This window comes from Pipistrellus hanaki (assembly GCF_964339955.1).
Source record: "Pipistrellus hanaki genome assembly, chromosome: 8".
NCBI classification, from domain to species: domain Eukaryota; kingdom Metazoa; phylum Chordata; class Mammalia; order Chiroptera; family Vespertilionidae; genus Pipistrellus; species Pipistrellus hanaki.
This window is the reverse complement of record NC_140510.1, coordinates 59,517,185-59,532,149: the sequence shown is the minus strand read 5'-3', so window position 1 is coordinate 59,532,149 and position 14,965 is coordinate 59,517,185. Positions and strand designations below refer to the sequence as shown.

The 14,965-nt window shown below is 45.6% G+C and overlaps 1 protein-coding gene across 2 annotated transcripts in view; it reads left to right on the top strand.

Moving 5' to 3' along the window:
• Positions 1-14,965, top strand: part of ARMC9 (armadillo repeat containing 9) — a 100,709-nt gene that overhangs the window by 66,067 nt on the left and 19,677 nt on the right. For both annotated transcript variants that reach the window (XM_084891779.1, XM_084891780.1), the window contains exons 20-21: positions 9,138-9,242; positions 13,064-13,179. In XM_084891779.1, the coding sequence (XP_084747905.1) occupies positions 9,138-9,242; positions 13,064-13,179 (221 nt within the window). The remainder of the gene's footprint in view (positions 1-9,137; positions 9,243-13,063; positions 13,180-14,965) is intronic.

Genomic DNA, 14,965 nt, shown 5'->3' with positions numbered 1-14,965 from the left:
GCTTTCTTCGTTTTTCTTCAGTGTTTCTTCTCTCTGTTCTTTGAGCCCATTGGTATGTCTTCCAATTAACTGATGCTTCTGGCATCTCCTATCCACCACTGAGCAAAATCCACTGAGATTTCATTTCCATTATTGTACTCTGAGCTCTAAAATCCCCACTTGGTTCCCTTTTAGAGTGTCCATTTCCTCACTGAGATTTCCTGTTTTTCACTCATTTTTAGTATATTTTCCGTTAACTCTTGAGCACATTTCTCTTTAATTCTTTAAATATTTTGATAAATATTTTGAAGCGCTTGTCTGGGCCCACTCGAAACTAGTTCTACTTGCTGCTTTATTTTTTCTGAGTACTGATCACACTTTTCTGTTTCTCGACCACTTCGAGTGACGCCTTCGTTTGAAAAGCAGGCATAGTAGCTGATGTTGTAGTGATTCTGGGTTATATGGCGTTCTGCTGAGTTGGTGCTGTTTTGTTTAGCATGCAGTTAGCTTGCCTGGTCTCTGTGAACTTCTCTCCACTGGGGTATGCAGCTGGGGTATCTGCTTATTATCTCCCTGCCCTTCTGGTCTCTCCACATAGTTTCACTGTGGAGAGATCTGAGCAGAGATTGTATCTACATACCTCAAGCCAATACGGTTTCCACCTCTGCCACTTGAACTGTGTGGAGGTGGAGGAACACAATGAAAATCACAGAAAATGTGTAAGTTCCCCAAAGCTTTTCATTTCTCAGGGCTCTCTGGAGTTCTCTGCACTTTAGAGCTTGTCAGGGGTGCAGGATGTTTTATCATCTCAGTCCTTCCACGGCTCTTGTTTCCAGAGACAAGCCCCCACCCCCATTTCTAGTTGCTCTGCTGCTTGTCCTCTACCAAGTCCACACCTCCAACCAGTACAGCTGTGGGTTTTCCTGCCTGAAATCGGTGGGAACTCGCCTAGGCACAGGGACCATGAATGCACCATTCTTGCCTAATTTTAATAGCTCTTCCCCAGTGAGCAAACACTTCTCAAGCTGTTCTCTTCATTGGTCATCTTCCATTGCCCTGAAATGATGGTTTTTAATGAATCTGTCACACTTGATTTCTGTAGAGGAGAATTGACTGACTCCCAATGTTTCAATTGCCAGAAGCTGTCAGGCACTATTCTAGGCCTGACACTCTATCTAGGGATATAGCAATAAGCAACATAGATACTCTGTCAGGAGAAAGCAGACCTCACGCAAATAAGCCGATAGGAATAATGTCAAATGGTGGCATTTGAAGAGCAGTAAAGGAGGAGGGCGTGAGGGAGTAGGCTGCGTGGTGGACAGTGGGAACAGCACAGGTCAAGGCCATGAGGCAGAAGCATTTTCAGGGAATTCTAGGAACAGCAAGAAGTGGGAATAGGATATAGAATCAGAGAAGGTCACTAAGGTCAGATCACCTGGAGCCCTGGGAAGGACAGGGCCTTATTCTGAGAGAGGAGAAACGCTTTTAGACGCTTTTAACTGAAAAGTCATGCTAAGTGACCACTCAGAGTGCCGGTCTTCACAATGAAAATAAAACTGCCACGTGAATTCAGGAAGTCCCGGGCGGCCCTTGTCACCCGGTACTTGAACTGAGCTTGAGGCACTGAGAAAAAGGTGGCCTGTGGAATTCATGATTTCTAGGCTGTCAGAATTGTTTGAATCAGGGTCCTAGTTGGGTTCTGACTTGGCCATGTACAAGCCTCGGTTTCTCTAAATGGGCCAATTCCTAACTACCATGAACTAGAACAGCGCTCAGCTCAAGTCTAACACCCCTGATACATGTTCAACAAACAGAAGTAAATCTCACCGAGACCGGTTTGGCTCAGTGGATAGAACGTCAGCCTACAGACTGGAAGGTCCCATGTTCGATTCCGGTCAAGGGCATGTACCTTGGTTGCGGGCACATCCCCAGTAGGGGGTGTGCAAGAGGCAGCTGATCGGTGACTCTCTCTCTCTCTCATCGATGTTTCTCTCTATCCCTCTCTCTTTCTCTCTGTAAAAAAATCAATAAAAGCCGGGACCAGTTTGGCTCAGTGGATAGAACGTTGGCCTGAGTACTGAAAGGTCCCGGGTTCGATTCCGGGCAAGGGCATGTACCTTGGTTGCGGGCACATCCCCAGTTGGGGGTGTGCAAGAGGCAGCTGATGGATGATGCTCTCTCATCGATGTTTCTAACTCTCTATCCCTCTCTCTTCCTCTCTGTGAAAAATCAATAAAATATATATTTTTTAAAATCAATAAAATATATATATTTTTTTAAAAAATTTTTTAAAAAGTAAATCTCATGTGGGTGTGAACCAACACTGATGTTAGTCAACTGCCAATCATCCCAGGCTCGCATCTGTAAACATTAAGTGATCTGTGATTGTTCCTTCTCCCTCATACTGTCATCTTCCAGACTCTGGCTCATCATTCTGAGGGTCACTTTCCTGTTCCTCTTCATTTCCTTTTCTTCTCCACCTGCTGGCTTCTGTCTCGTCTCCCCTCTACTGATTGCCTAGCCCAGTCTCTTCTCTTCCCAGCTTGTCCTGCATGTGGCCACCAGACCCTCTTCCTGAAGCTCAAGTCATGCAGGGACATGAACACTTCATTTCTAAGTTGGGGAACATTTCAACATTCCAGAAAGTAATAGAAGAGGTGGGGACCTGTTCCTTCATCCTTCTGCCATCCTCCCCTTCCCAGAATTAACTGCTATCCTGAAGTTGGTATAAATTCTATGGACGATTCTGTGCTTTTATAATCTTTGTTTCTATAAACAATATACACTCTGTTTTGTGATTTTTAATTTTACACAGGCGGCACAATACTGTGCAATTCACTTATCAACTTGCTTTCTTCATTCACCATTACATGTTAAAGATTTATTCGTACCAATACACGTTGCCGAGTTCGTCCATCAAGTGCTGTGTGGTGTTCCATCGTAAGACAGAACCACTGCGTTTGTCCGTTCCTTTCTGAGGGACAGAGGCTCCCCATCCTTGTTTCCTGTGTGAGTGCTTCTATGCGGTTCATAGCTACACCTTGAATTGCTGGGTCAGGGGGCACACGGGTCTCATCTTTCCTAGATACTGCCAAATAGCTCCCCACAGTGGCTGACCCATTGGCATACACTTTCACATGATCCTTTTAAAAGACATTCCTATGCCCCTCATCACCTAATAAAATTAAGTTGCTGCCTGGCCGGTGTGGCGCAGTGGTTGAGTGTTGACTTATGAATCAGGAGGTCGTGGTTCGATTCCCAGTCAGGGCATATGCCAGGGTTGCAGGCTCCATTCCAAGTTGGGAGCATGCAAGGAGGCAGCTGATCAATGATTCTCTTTTATCATTAATGCTTCTATCTCTCTTTCCCTCTCACTTCTTCTCTGAAATCAATAAAAAATGTTTTTAAAAATATTTTTTAAGTTGCTAAAGGCAGTATCCAAAGCCCCACCCAGTGAGACCCCAGCTACCTTTGTATTTTCTTTCACTTTACTAACTCTGTGCCTTCATCTATAAAAATAAATACTCATTACAGAACTGTGGAATCAGTGAGTTAATCTGTGGCAAATAACGGACACCAAGAAATGACAGTTTCCTTTCCTTCCCTTCTGTCCACGTAGTGGTTCTCTCTCCCTCCTTCCTCCCGAGCCATGCGGGACAGGTCTCACCCAGGACCCTGGGCTGGGCGCTAACGCCGAGGCTGGACACTGTCTTGATCCCTGGGAGACATCTTCATGGCAGGGCAGCTTATGGAAGCCGACAGGGTTTTGTCTCGTGTCGTGTGTGCATTTGGTCATGTGTGCTGTGCCCTTCTTCCAAGTCGAAGGTGACAGGGAAGAGAAAGGGCAGCACAGGAGCCTCTCTGTACCCTCTTCATCGGGTGATTGTGCTGACACAGACTCAGTGTTAGCACTGAGTTTTAACATCATCAGAGCAAGGGGAGGTCTAGACGGATGCAGGCCGAGGTCTGCTGGAGTTGAGGCCCCACGTGTGCTGAGCTGGAGCCGAGGCCGGCAGTGGTGGGGGTGGAGCTGGAAGTAGAAAGCAGGGAGAAGAGAGGTGGGACACCCTCTGTGGGTAAGAAGGCGGGAAGGAGGCTGTTCCCAATACAGATGTGGTAACAGCCAGCCTGCGAGGTTTTTTTCCTGAAAAACCAAATTCATATTCCTACTCTTCTCCCTCACTCCCCCTACACCCCAGGAACTTGAAAAACACTGACAAATTCTTACTTTTCAAATCTGCTTTATACAGATTTTATGAAGATGTTGAGGTCCATCTAAACCTTATTTCTGAACATAGTGGTTTATTGAATAATAGTCTTTTCTTATGGCATTCTTGCTGACATTGTGTCAGGGGTGTGTGTGCAGTTCTGGCTGGTGGTTTCTTGTCTAGCCCCACCCCCCTACTTCACTCAGGGCTGCACACACTTAGTCCCTGAGTCTGTTCTTCCCCTGAGCCCTCCCCAGCCCCCATCAACTGAGCAGACTCAGGACCCCTGTTTAGAAGCAACCACAAGTCCTCTTGCTGGTGTGATGATGGCTGCTTCCTCTCTCGGTCCCACAAAAGCTTCCTGCTGTCTTTCACTTCCCCTCCAAGTCTGTGTATTACATATTTTAATGTTGGCTTTTCACAGAGCACTTTGCCATTATCACCATATATCTTGCTGTTTCACTTAGACTTCGGAAAACGTTTAAGCAAGCAAATTGAGCAGCTAAAGCAATGGGTTAGAAGAATCAGAGAAGTAAAGGCCTTGGGGTTTCTCTGGTTTCTATCATGTAGTTATTTCCTGAACGGGACTGGTAATTAGACCAGCCGTCATTACCTGGACGTGTTTGTTCTGAGGATGGGAAGTTGCTGTCCCAAACAACTTCCAGGCATCATGGTGTGTCCTTGAGGATTCAGGACCTGCTCCCCCGCAGCCCTGGGCACCCCCTCCGCCCAGGAAAAAGCAAAAAGGAAAGAAAGGCTCCATTCCACTAGGGGAAATGTATTGACGCTGCCTGCCCAGTCACCTTGTCCACCCTTTCTCTCCCATGCGGAGTGTTTTTCTCTTATTTTTACAAAGAGTGAGATTTACAATGCAGTGTTCTAAGGTGTCTCAAATTTAAACTGTCGGTAGCAGTCTTATAATTATTTCAAGTGGAAAACACACTGGGTACTTTTACTTGTCATATGTAAAACCACTTGAATACATTCTGCTCTCCTCATTATATCTGAAAGAATCTGAGTTTTCAAATGCATTTAGTGGTTAACCTTAGTTTTATTTTCAGGCCAATTGCTTAGAATCTGGTCAGTCTGGAGTATTATGTATCTAAAGGCTCCAGTTAAGCATCTTGTGTCATAAGATCACCGAGCTGCCACGGGGAAGCTTCGCATTAGAGCCCCTAAATTCCTCTCACCTCAAGTGCCTTTCTTATGAGGCACTCTGAATTTCTTGAAGTAATCAGTTACCCCTAAGCTCTGCCTTCGGTAATCTGATGCACGCTGCTCGAGCACATAAAGGCCAGTAATTTTAGTAAAATTCCTTCCAACAATGGTATTTAAAACCCCACCCTAAGGAGGCGTTTATTCTCGAAGCATTTTCTTATCCCTCACCTCCTTCCTTCACTAAGTGGATTGCGAAATGTGTTTCATTTGGCATTTCGAGAGCGGCTCAGAAAAGTTAGCCATGTGGCTGGTGCTGTTTCCACGTGAGCTCTGGCCCTGGGGCATGGCCACCCGCAGCTGCCTGCGCTTGAGTGAGGGGAGTAGAATTCTTCCCGAGGAAACTGGGGAAGGAATTGGGCAAGTGGTTGCCTCTCTCCCGGATGGAATGCTCCAGCAGTAATTGTCAGTGAATGTGTCCTAGGTTTGCCCACTGCAGAAGGTTCTTATCCATCCTCAGGGGTTCTGATCCTCTTGGTCAGCTCTCGGCTTACACTTCCCACCGCACCCCCTGCTTTCCTCACCTTCCCGAACCTCCCTCCCTCATAGTTTCCCAGAGGGGCTGGGAATTAGACTGAATAGTATTGAATTCAGCTCTTGCGTCTCTTTGTTCAGTTGCACTCTCCAGCTCCACGGGCTCAGCTCAGTTTACTGTGGCTCTGCGAGTCCCAGGAGCCCTGGCGATGCCTCTGTTTCCTTTTCACCAATACCAGCGTTTCCTAGAAAGATGATGACAGTGACTTGTTTACATCTATACAGCACAAGCCTTTTCAAGACCAGAGAATTTAAGTCATGATTTTAAAGGGGTCAGCACGATGACCCCGAGGGATGGATGGGGAAACCTAGGCACTGACAAGAGTCATGGCTTCCCAGTTAGAGCTTGGTACAAAACTGTCTTAACCAAGAATTACCAACTGAAAAATGATTTTCACGTCCGTTTTCTTCCATTTATACATTTAACATTAACAAGATATTCTTGAAAGCACCAGTGGTATTGGCCTGTGTTTTGCTTGTAGAGAGACGGTGGTGAGTGGATGGCTGCGGTGCCCGGTTTCTCTCGCCCTCACTCACACAGTAAGCTGCAACTCGAGTCAACTTCTAGTGAAGGGTTGTGTATAGTAGGGACCAAGTGCAGACCTTGTCCTGTGTTTCTGGAGGTTAGGAAAGGCCTATCAATTACCCAAAAAACTATATGCTACTTTTTATGAAAAAACTTCAACTTGTTTTAACTCAAAAACAAAAATAACTATTTCGACAAATCCCTTACAAACTTGTTTTTCGGGCATGTTAATATTGTACATCGAGCTTTCATTGAGGTCACTAGTTTGTATGAGTGTAGTTTGACCGGCAAGTGAATGTCTCACACATGTACTTGTTGTCCGGGGTAAAGAAACACTCCGCCAGTGTTGACCGAGGTTAGCTATTGACCATTCATTTTCCATTGAAGCGGAATGTGGACGTTTGCTTTGTTTCTTAACGTTTCAAATTCCATCCTGGCAGGGAAGCGGCCTATCACCAATACCTCTGTGAAATCGCACTTCACATGCCCATTTCCAGCCGGTGCTGAAATACGACTCCACTGCCCAGAGCGCCCTGCCGCTCACTCTGACCACAGCACCCACTGCCTTTGTTCACAAGGAGCAGTCATTTTCCTGAAATAATCAAGTACTGCACACGCTATTTGATCACTGAGGTGTTGGTGTTTTAGTAAACTGAACTCTGAGCCGAGGCCACGCTGTACATCTTCCCTAGCTGTCCAGTGCTGACCCCAGGCAAGGCCTCACAGATGGCATTACCGCTGAGGGTCCCCGTGTGAAATGCCAGGATGGTGGGTAGCTACAATTGGCTGAGCTGCCCACTCAGGTGAAGCCCCCCCAGGAGAAGGCACTGCCCTGGCTGTGGTGAATGAGTCAGGACTAGGGAGAGGTTAGATCGACCCTGAACCTGGTGTTCCAAGATGGATAGGAGTGGATTCTCTGTGATTAGATGGGATGGGAAGAGAGCGGGATGAGACTGTGGACTGCAGGATGCTGCTGTGGCCCTCTTCTTCATGCTCTCTGCCCCTTGAGCTTAACCTGAACCAGGCACTGGGCACCCTCGGGCCTCAGATGACTGGTGAGTCCGCTTGGGCCTCTTCGGAAACAGGCATCTCTGCAGGCCCCAAGTGGCCAAGCCAAAAAGATCTGGGCAGAAAGGGGCTCCCCAAGGCCCAGGCCAAGCTGTCACCATGGAGTTGTCACTGTCTCAGGCTTGTTTTCCACTTCAGACAGAATAATAATGGAAGGATCCAGAGTCATTGTAAGAGTTAGGACGGAAGGTGCTATGGAAATGGAAAGCGGGTTCCCCGATGGTTCCATCTGAGGGCCCCACTTAAATGCTCTCCAGTGTGTGCTGGTGGGAGTCCACGTGGCCCCTCCCACCAGTGAGACAGGCTGCCTGACAGAGAAGGCTCTGGAGCCTGCTGGCTCTGCTCTGCCTTTGGGGACCACTTAGAATAAGTCAAACCCCCTTTTCTTCAGACAGCCCATCCTGGGTGACACTGTCTAGCGATGGCAGATGGTGCTTACTATCTGTGTCCTAAAATGAGCCTGGAGAGACAGGTCTGCGTGCACACACACACACACACACACACACACACACACGCATACACACACACCGTTCTCCCCCGTCCCCCAACAGTCCTACCCAGAGGTAGTCCTCCTGGGAATTTGAGCTTTCAGATTCCTTGGAAACTGACTCAGATAAATCAAATTCACAAAAGCCTAGAGCATCCAGAACAATTGGAAATTCATTTGAAAATAAAACAGGGTACTCATGTTTGCAGAATAGAGCTTTCTCTTCCTGTTGGCAAGTTTAGAGGAACTAAATTACAGGGTGTTGAGTGGACAAGGAATTAGGGGAAGGATTGGTTAGATGATCTCAGGAACCATGGTCACCAGGGCGTGATGACCTGGGGCACCCCCTCTACCAGCCCCTCCCCACCCCCCACATTGGACTGCCAGCTTCCTCCCAGGTGTACCCATCCCCCTTTCCCGCTTCCACAGCAGGCCAGCTCCCTGACTTCATATGGACTCCGTCCTTTTTTGGTCAGTGCCCCTGTCAGACAAAGGTCTGGTTTGTTATGTACTGATCTTTATCATTTAACCTGCAAAGGACAGTGTATACTCGCCCAAGTCCTGGCAGCGGGTGGGAAAGGACCACAGGCCCCCATTACTGTGACTGCTGCTCACCTGGCATTTGATTACACACAGATGCGTACCAGCTCACAAATGCTATTATTTTGTTTTTAACCCCTCTCTTTTTACAGTTGGAACTTTTATTTTGAGGTAATTATAGATTCACATGCAATTGTTAGAAATTCTACAGGACAATCCTATGTGCCTTTTACCTAGTTCCATCCAATGGTAACAGCTTGCAAAACTATAGTGTAATGCCACAACCAGGATGTTCACATGGATAAATTCAAGACTGTAGAGCATCTTATTGAACCTCTTCTCAGCTGTGGTCGTGGGGGTGTTTAATAGGCACTCAGCTCCCTAAAGAGGCGGGCTGGCATCCCCCGTTCGTCTTCCTGGAGAGGTATGAGCAGAAGGCAGATGGCTCCTGAGAGTCTTTGAAATGCAGACCCATGCATTGCTGTGGCTGGGCTAATGCCTTCTCATTTTGTGGCAGGTGCCCACCGGGAACTTGTGGCAGGGGGTCCAGAGCATTCACCCCATGTCTCTTTTGAAACAGGAGGACCATGACACCATGGAAGCCGATCTGGACAAAGACGAACTGATCCAGCCCCAGCTCGGCGAACTCTCAGGCGAGAAGCTTCTGACCACGGAGTACTTGGGAGTAAGTACCACGTGAGAGGGCTGGGGTCCCTGAAATAGAAAGGAGAGATGGGCCATTGATGGCCTGAATGTTTGCCATAACATTTGAGGGTTTGGTCTATTCTGCTACGATACTGTGTTTATGAGAAGTTCTGTTTTAGCCAGTGTGTTTCCAGTGGCCCTAGCTACCTGTCACAAGTAGACCTGTTGGTGAACAGAAGAGGGATTAGAATACAACTAAAGGTCACACGCCAGGGACCTTCTTTTATCTGAAGGTCTGCCCATTGCTTAGTAATTATCTACCTGTCCAGCTTCTTAATTTTCACACGTTTTATTTGTTACAAGGGAAGTCTGAGTAGGAGAAAAGAGCAGTATTAAGTGATTACAAATATCCTACTTCTGCAAATTTTGCAAAAACATATGACCAAACAAAAACACATTACTAGGGCTCCCTTCTGGGACCTGGAAGCTTTAATGCCATTAGCCCGGTGGTAGTTCTGCCCTGTGTGTCAGCCCTTCATCCATGTGCTTGAGCTTCTTGGCCATGAGATGATGGATGCAGCTCTTGAATTAAATTCATGATAAAGTCGGGGAGAAGGCCAAACATGCAGGCCAGCCAGACCCACCCCTTCCGTGTGCTTTTCCCAGAGCTCCACCTGGTGACATCCACATACTTTTTACTGGTCAGAACTGGGTCACATGGCCCCTAGCTGCAAGGGAGTCTGGGAAGGTATTTTTAAAGTATATACATTTATACCTTATACTTCATAATATGTCATAATTTCTTTAAGTGATTCATCAGTACTCAAAAGCTAGAAAATCGCTTACATCATGCAGCAGGAATGGATCTCCAACGTAACCCAAGGACCTACTGTAAATGGAAAATATATCTTTTACCTTCATTGGCATGTGTTGACCATCTTTTGCTACTGAGTAAATTACATTCGGCTAAAATTGTAACGCTGAGTACCCCTCGTACTCATGAGAACGTAGAATTAGGCGCAGTTAAGCACGGTGCAGTGCATATCCCCACCAAACTCCGGTGCAACGCGTACCCCCACCAAACTCTTCCCGTACCCCTGGGAGTACGCGTACCACACTTTGGGAAACACTGGAAGCTGCATTTTTAAAATTGTGGTTAAATTTTTTTAGCAGCAGAACTTTTAGAGGTAGATTTTGTTCTTTCAAATACACTCTCCATCTGTGACAGAGAAAGCTGAGTTCCTCTGGATAGTCAGGTGGGTGCCAGGAACCCTTTCTCTTTTCTCTCCCGGCAACCCCTGAGCATTTCTGTGGAACTCTGTGTAGACAGCAGGTTGTTGAACCAGATACTGTTTATGTTCTTTCCAGCTCAGAAAGGCTCCTTTGCAGCTGAGGGACCCAGAAATCACATGAGCCACACCGCTGCTCCCCCTGCAAGCTCAGAGGGTTGTAGGACAACTAGGAAACAGTGGCTGCTCTGAGACACCAGGCATGCCACATGCAGAGGTCCTGGGCTCTGCACACTGAACCCTCTTCACCAAGGACCTTTCCTTGGGGACCTTGACCATTCTGTCCCACAAACCAGACTAGGCTTCCTCACCCATTGAAGGGGACAGATACCACCCACCATAAATTATTTCTTAGGTCTGTGAAAATTTAAGGACTTGGTTTGGCTGCCTGCGTTTTTCAAAGACTGAAATACTCAAATATCAGTGATATATTTTCTCTCCTTCAGGAAGGAAAAGGGAGGCTCAATCTCCAAAGGACAGTGGAGTGGGGAGGAGAAGGCAGAGGGCTGGCAACAGACTTGAAAGAACCCATGTATTCACTGTCTGCCTTTCCCAAGAGCTTCAGACTTAGGCCCCTCAGCTCTGTGTAGAGAGACCCAAGTGTTCTGACTGGCAAAACAGAGCGGGGAAGAGAAGGCTTGAAAGGTCCTAAAGTACTGTTGAGAACTGGACGTAAGGGGCCTGCTCTGTGGTGAGGCCTGAATCCTGGGTGGGGGCAGTGTGACAGGGAGGTCAGAATGGACAGCAGTATCAAATGATTGCAGTTCAAACAGCTCTCTTGAGAATTTCACACGTGACATAAAGGGAAACAAAACTACTTTTTAATTCTTATTTGGAAAGTTTAATTATGTTCCATTTCCTCCAAGAGGGTAGTGGCCTCCCCCCCACCTTCGCTGAGCTGTCTTTTTCCCTTCCCTTCCCAGTGCAGGGCGAGGCCGCCTGCCTGCCGCCCGCTGCCCTAGCTGGTGGCTGTCCCCACAGCACAGCTGAGGCCTGTGGATGCTTTCTATCGGAAAGTGACCCTTTTATTCTCCTTCACTCAAATAGTTGTAGATAAACCCAAATAACTTGTCAGTATGAATCAAGAAATCACAGATATTATTCCAATTTTTTAAAAATTTAAACTTTTTTCTTTGAAATAATCGTAAATTCACAGGAAGTTGAAAAAGTCTTGCAGAGAGGTCCCATGCCCCCTCACCCAGTTTCCCCCGTACCTTATGTAACTGCAGCACTTATCAAACCAGGAAATTGGTGTTGGAGCAGCCCACAGACTTTATTCACATTTCACTAGTTTTTCAGTGATTTCTTTTTTGGACAACTAAATTATTAACATAATATAACCATATTATAAAAAACTTGGAAAAATTACTCTTGATTCTACCATCCCACATAGCTACTGCAATCATTTAGTATCTTTGACTAAATCCTTCCAGTCTTTTTTCATACTTTTAACATAATCAAAAGCATCATTTTTATGTAGTATTATAACTTGACTTTAATGTTTTAAATAAATGTTTTCTTTATAACCTAGTATTTATCAGTATAAATGGCTATATCATATTTCAAATGAACATGCATGTTTTACTTAATTATTTCCCTATTAATTAGATTGTTCCAGTTTCACTCTATAATAATTTTGTAACAACAACTTTATTTACTTAACATTTTTCATATTTGAGATTCTTTCACTATGATTGACACCCAAGGATATGAACAGTTTTATGACTCTTGATATAAAATGCCAAACTGCTTTCCAAAAGAGTTATCTCAAATTTCTAGTCACTAACATTTTATTTTTTGTTAATCCTCACCCGAGGATATTTTTCCATTGATTTTTTAGAGAGAGTGGGAGAGGGAGACAGGGAGAAACATTGATATGAGAGAAACACATCGATTGGTTGCCTCCTGCCTGACCAGGACCCAGGCTGGGAGGAGCCTGCAACCAAGGTACATGCCCTTGATCGTAATCGAACCCTGGACCTTTTGGGCCAAATGAGCCACCTGCCAGGGCCAAAATTGTGGTTTTTAATTATTTGTGTTGAAAAACTCAGAGAGTCAGGAGGCTTCAGCTAGAAATAAATAATAAAGATTTATTCAAGGGTCTTAGGGTATGCAAACCAGACACACAGCTAGGCAATACCCAGCATTCCGAAAAAGAAAGAAAAGCTGAGGGCTCTTACGGTAAAAAGTAAGTTCTTGAAAAGAATCGGTTCTGCATTCTTAGCTTCTGGATTGGTCAGAGATGACCATGGTCTGGAAACTGGATGTCAGGTGGTCTGGGTACTCACACCTTCTTCCTCAGTCCTTCAGAAGGTTGTCTGGGTCTGTTGTATATCCAGGCACTGACACTGGGGATGTGCCCACAACCAAGGAAATGCCTTTGACTGGAACCGAACCCGAGACCTTTCAGTCCGCAGGCCGACGCTCTCTCCATTGAGCCAAGCCGGTTAGGTGATCCATCCTCTTATTTGCAAAGCCTCATACTCCTACAGATTTATGTATTAAATATAGTAAGTTCTAGGTCAGCTTTCAAGATGCTTTCTCCAGCCCCTTTTTCTCTTTCCTTCCCCAGATCATGACCAACACGGGGAAGACGAGGCGGAAGGGGATGGCCGGGGTGCAGTGGGGCGGTGATGAGCCCCTGCGCAGGCCAGTCACCCCCAGCGGCCACAGGAACGGGTACCCAGCGTAAGTCTGGGCTAGAAGGATTTATTTTCTTAAACTGCCATGTAAGCTGTATGTATATAACATTTCAAAATAAATGTTTCTAGTGAAAAGCATTTATCCTGCCCCAGCCAGCACGGTTCAGTGTGTTGAGCATCGACCTATGAGCCAGGAAGTCATGACTGGATTCCTGGTCGGGACAGATGCCCCAGTTGCAGTGCAACAAAACCAAGGGCTCAAGGTTTTCTTTTTTAATTAGTGATATACAAACGAATATCACACCTTTTTCTCTTAAACTCACAACCAGTATTTTTTAACCTACAGAAAAGTTGAAAGAATATTACAATGAAGAGCTTCTAGCTGTTAACATTTTGCTACCTTTTCACCATCAGTTCTCTCGCTCTTGCTCCTTCTATGTGCATGCTATACATATATACCTTTTTTTGCCGAACCTTTTGAAAAAAAGGTTGTGGACTTACGGCACGCATTTTCTAAGAATAAGAACATCCTATACTTAACCACATTATCACATCTATGAAAAATAACATTAATTTAATAATATTATATAGAATATCAAGATTCCCTAATTGTCCACAAAATGTCATCTCTAACTGAGGGGTTTAGTGGAGGTTTTTGATTTAGAATATAGCCAAGTGTCAACTACTAGAAAATCCAGTTTATAAACATATCTTTCTGAATGGAAGAAGTAAAAGGAACTAAGAAAATTCATCTTGTTTGATGTAGGAAAGAGGATGTTGATTCATCATTTTAAAAAATTATTTTTAAATTACCTTTTAAAATTATTAACACCCTGGCTTCACAGAGATGCAAGAATGACATAAGGATATTTTAATCAGAGAGAAGGATAAAGGGAGGTCTAACCAATGGGCACAATTAATTCTTGAGACAGACGTTCTAGTTTGTAGAGAAAGAAGAGACGTTTTCCATGCCTGGGGGCAGGTGTGGCTGTCCTGACTGGTGGGTATGGTCCCTGCAAGAAATGAGAAACCTCATTTTCCTAAAACAGTGGGCCTTCCCACTATAGCAAAGCAATTGTCCATCACCACCCTCCACGCATGTCACTCAGTGCAGACACTGTGCTGATTGCTGAGTGAGCACCAGTAAGTGAGATGGGATTCCTGCTCTCAGCAGCGCCTAGAGGGGAGAGAGCTGGCCGGTGTGGTGTGGTTGGAGGGGATGGCGGGTGCAGGGGCAGCAGAAAGGACATTCAGGAGCGTTAAATCAGCCTCTTTAAAAAGTGATATAACTGTCCACGCACACCAGCCACCCCGAGAACCCAATGCTGCCGGGAGAGTAGGCAGACCGAGAATCTCTGACCTTGGGGACACTCTGATACTTTGTTTTGTGTGCATTCAAAATACTAGTGCTTTTGGCGTCAGTAACCCCACTTCTAGGGATTTGTACTGAGAAGTCAGAATTTTACAGAGATATATACACAGGTATTTATTGCCCCATCTATAATAATAAAAGCATACTATGCTAATTAGACCCAAGGACCTTCCGGATGAGGCAGCCACACGGCTGGGGGAGGGATCCAGGCAGCCGCTGGAGCTGCCAAGGCCTACTCTGGCACGAAGTTCGTGCATTGGGCCTCTGGTTATTTGTAAAATGAAAAATAATCTAAATGGCCAAAGTAGGAGGCTGATTACCTAAATTATATATTCACACAAAACAGTATTGAAAAATGATGTTTTAGAAGAATATTTAATGCATGGGAAGAGCCTAAGAATATATTAGGAAATGATAAAGCAAATTAAAAATAGTGGATCTAGCCTACTGGCCACTCATA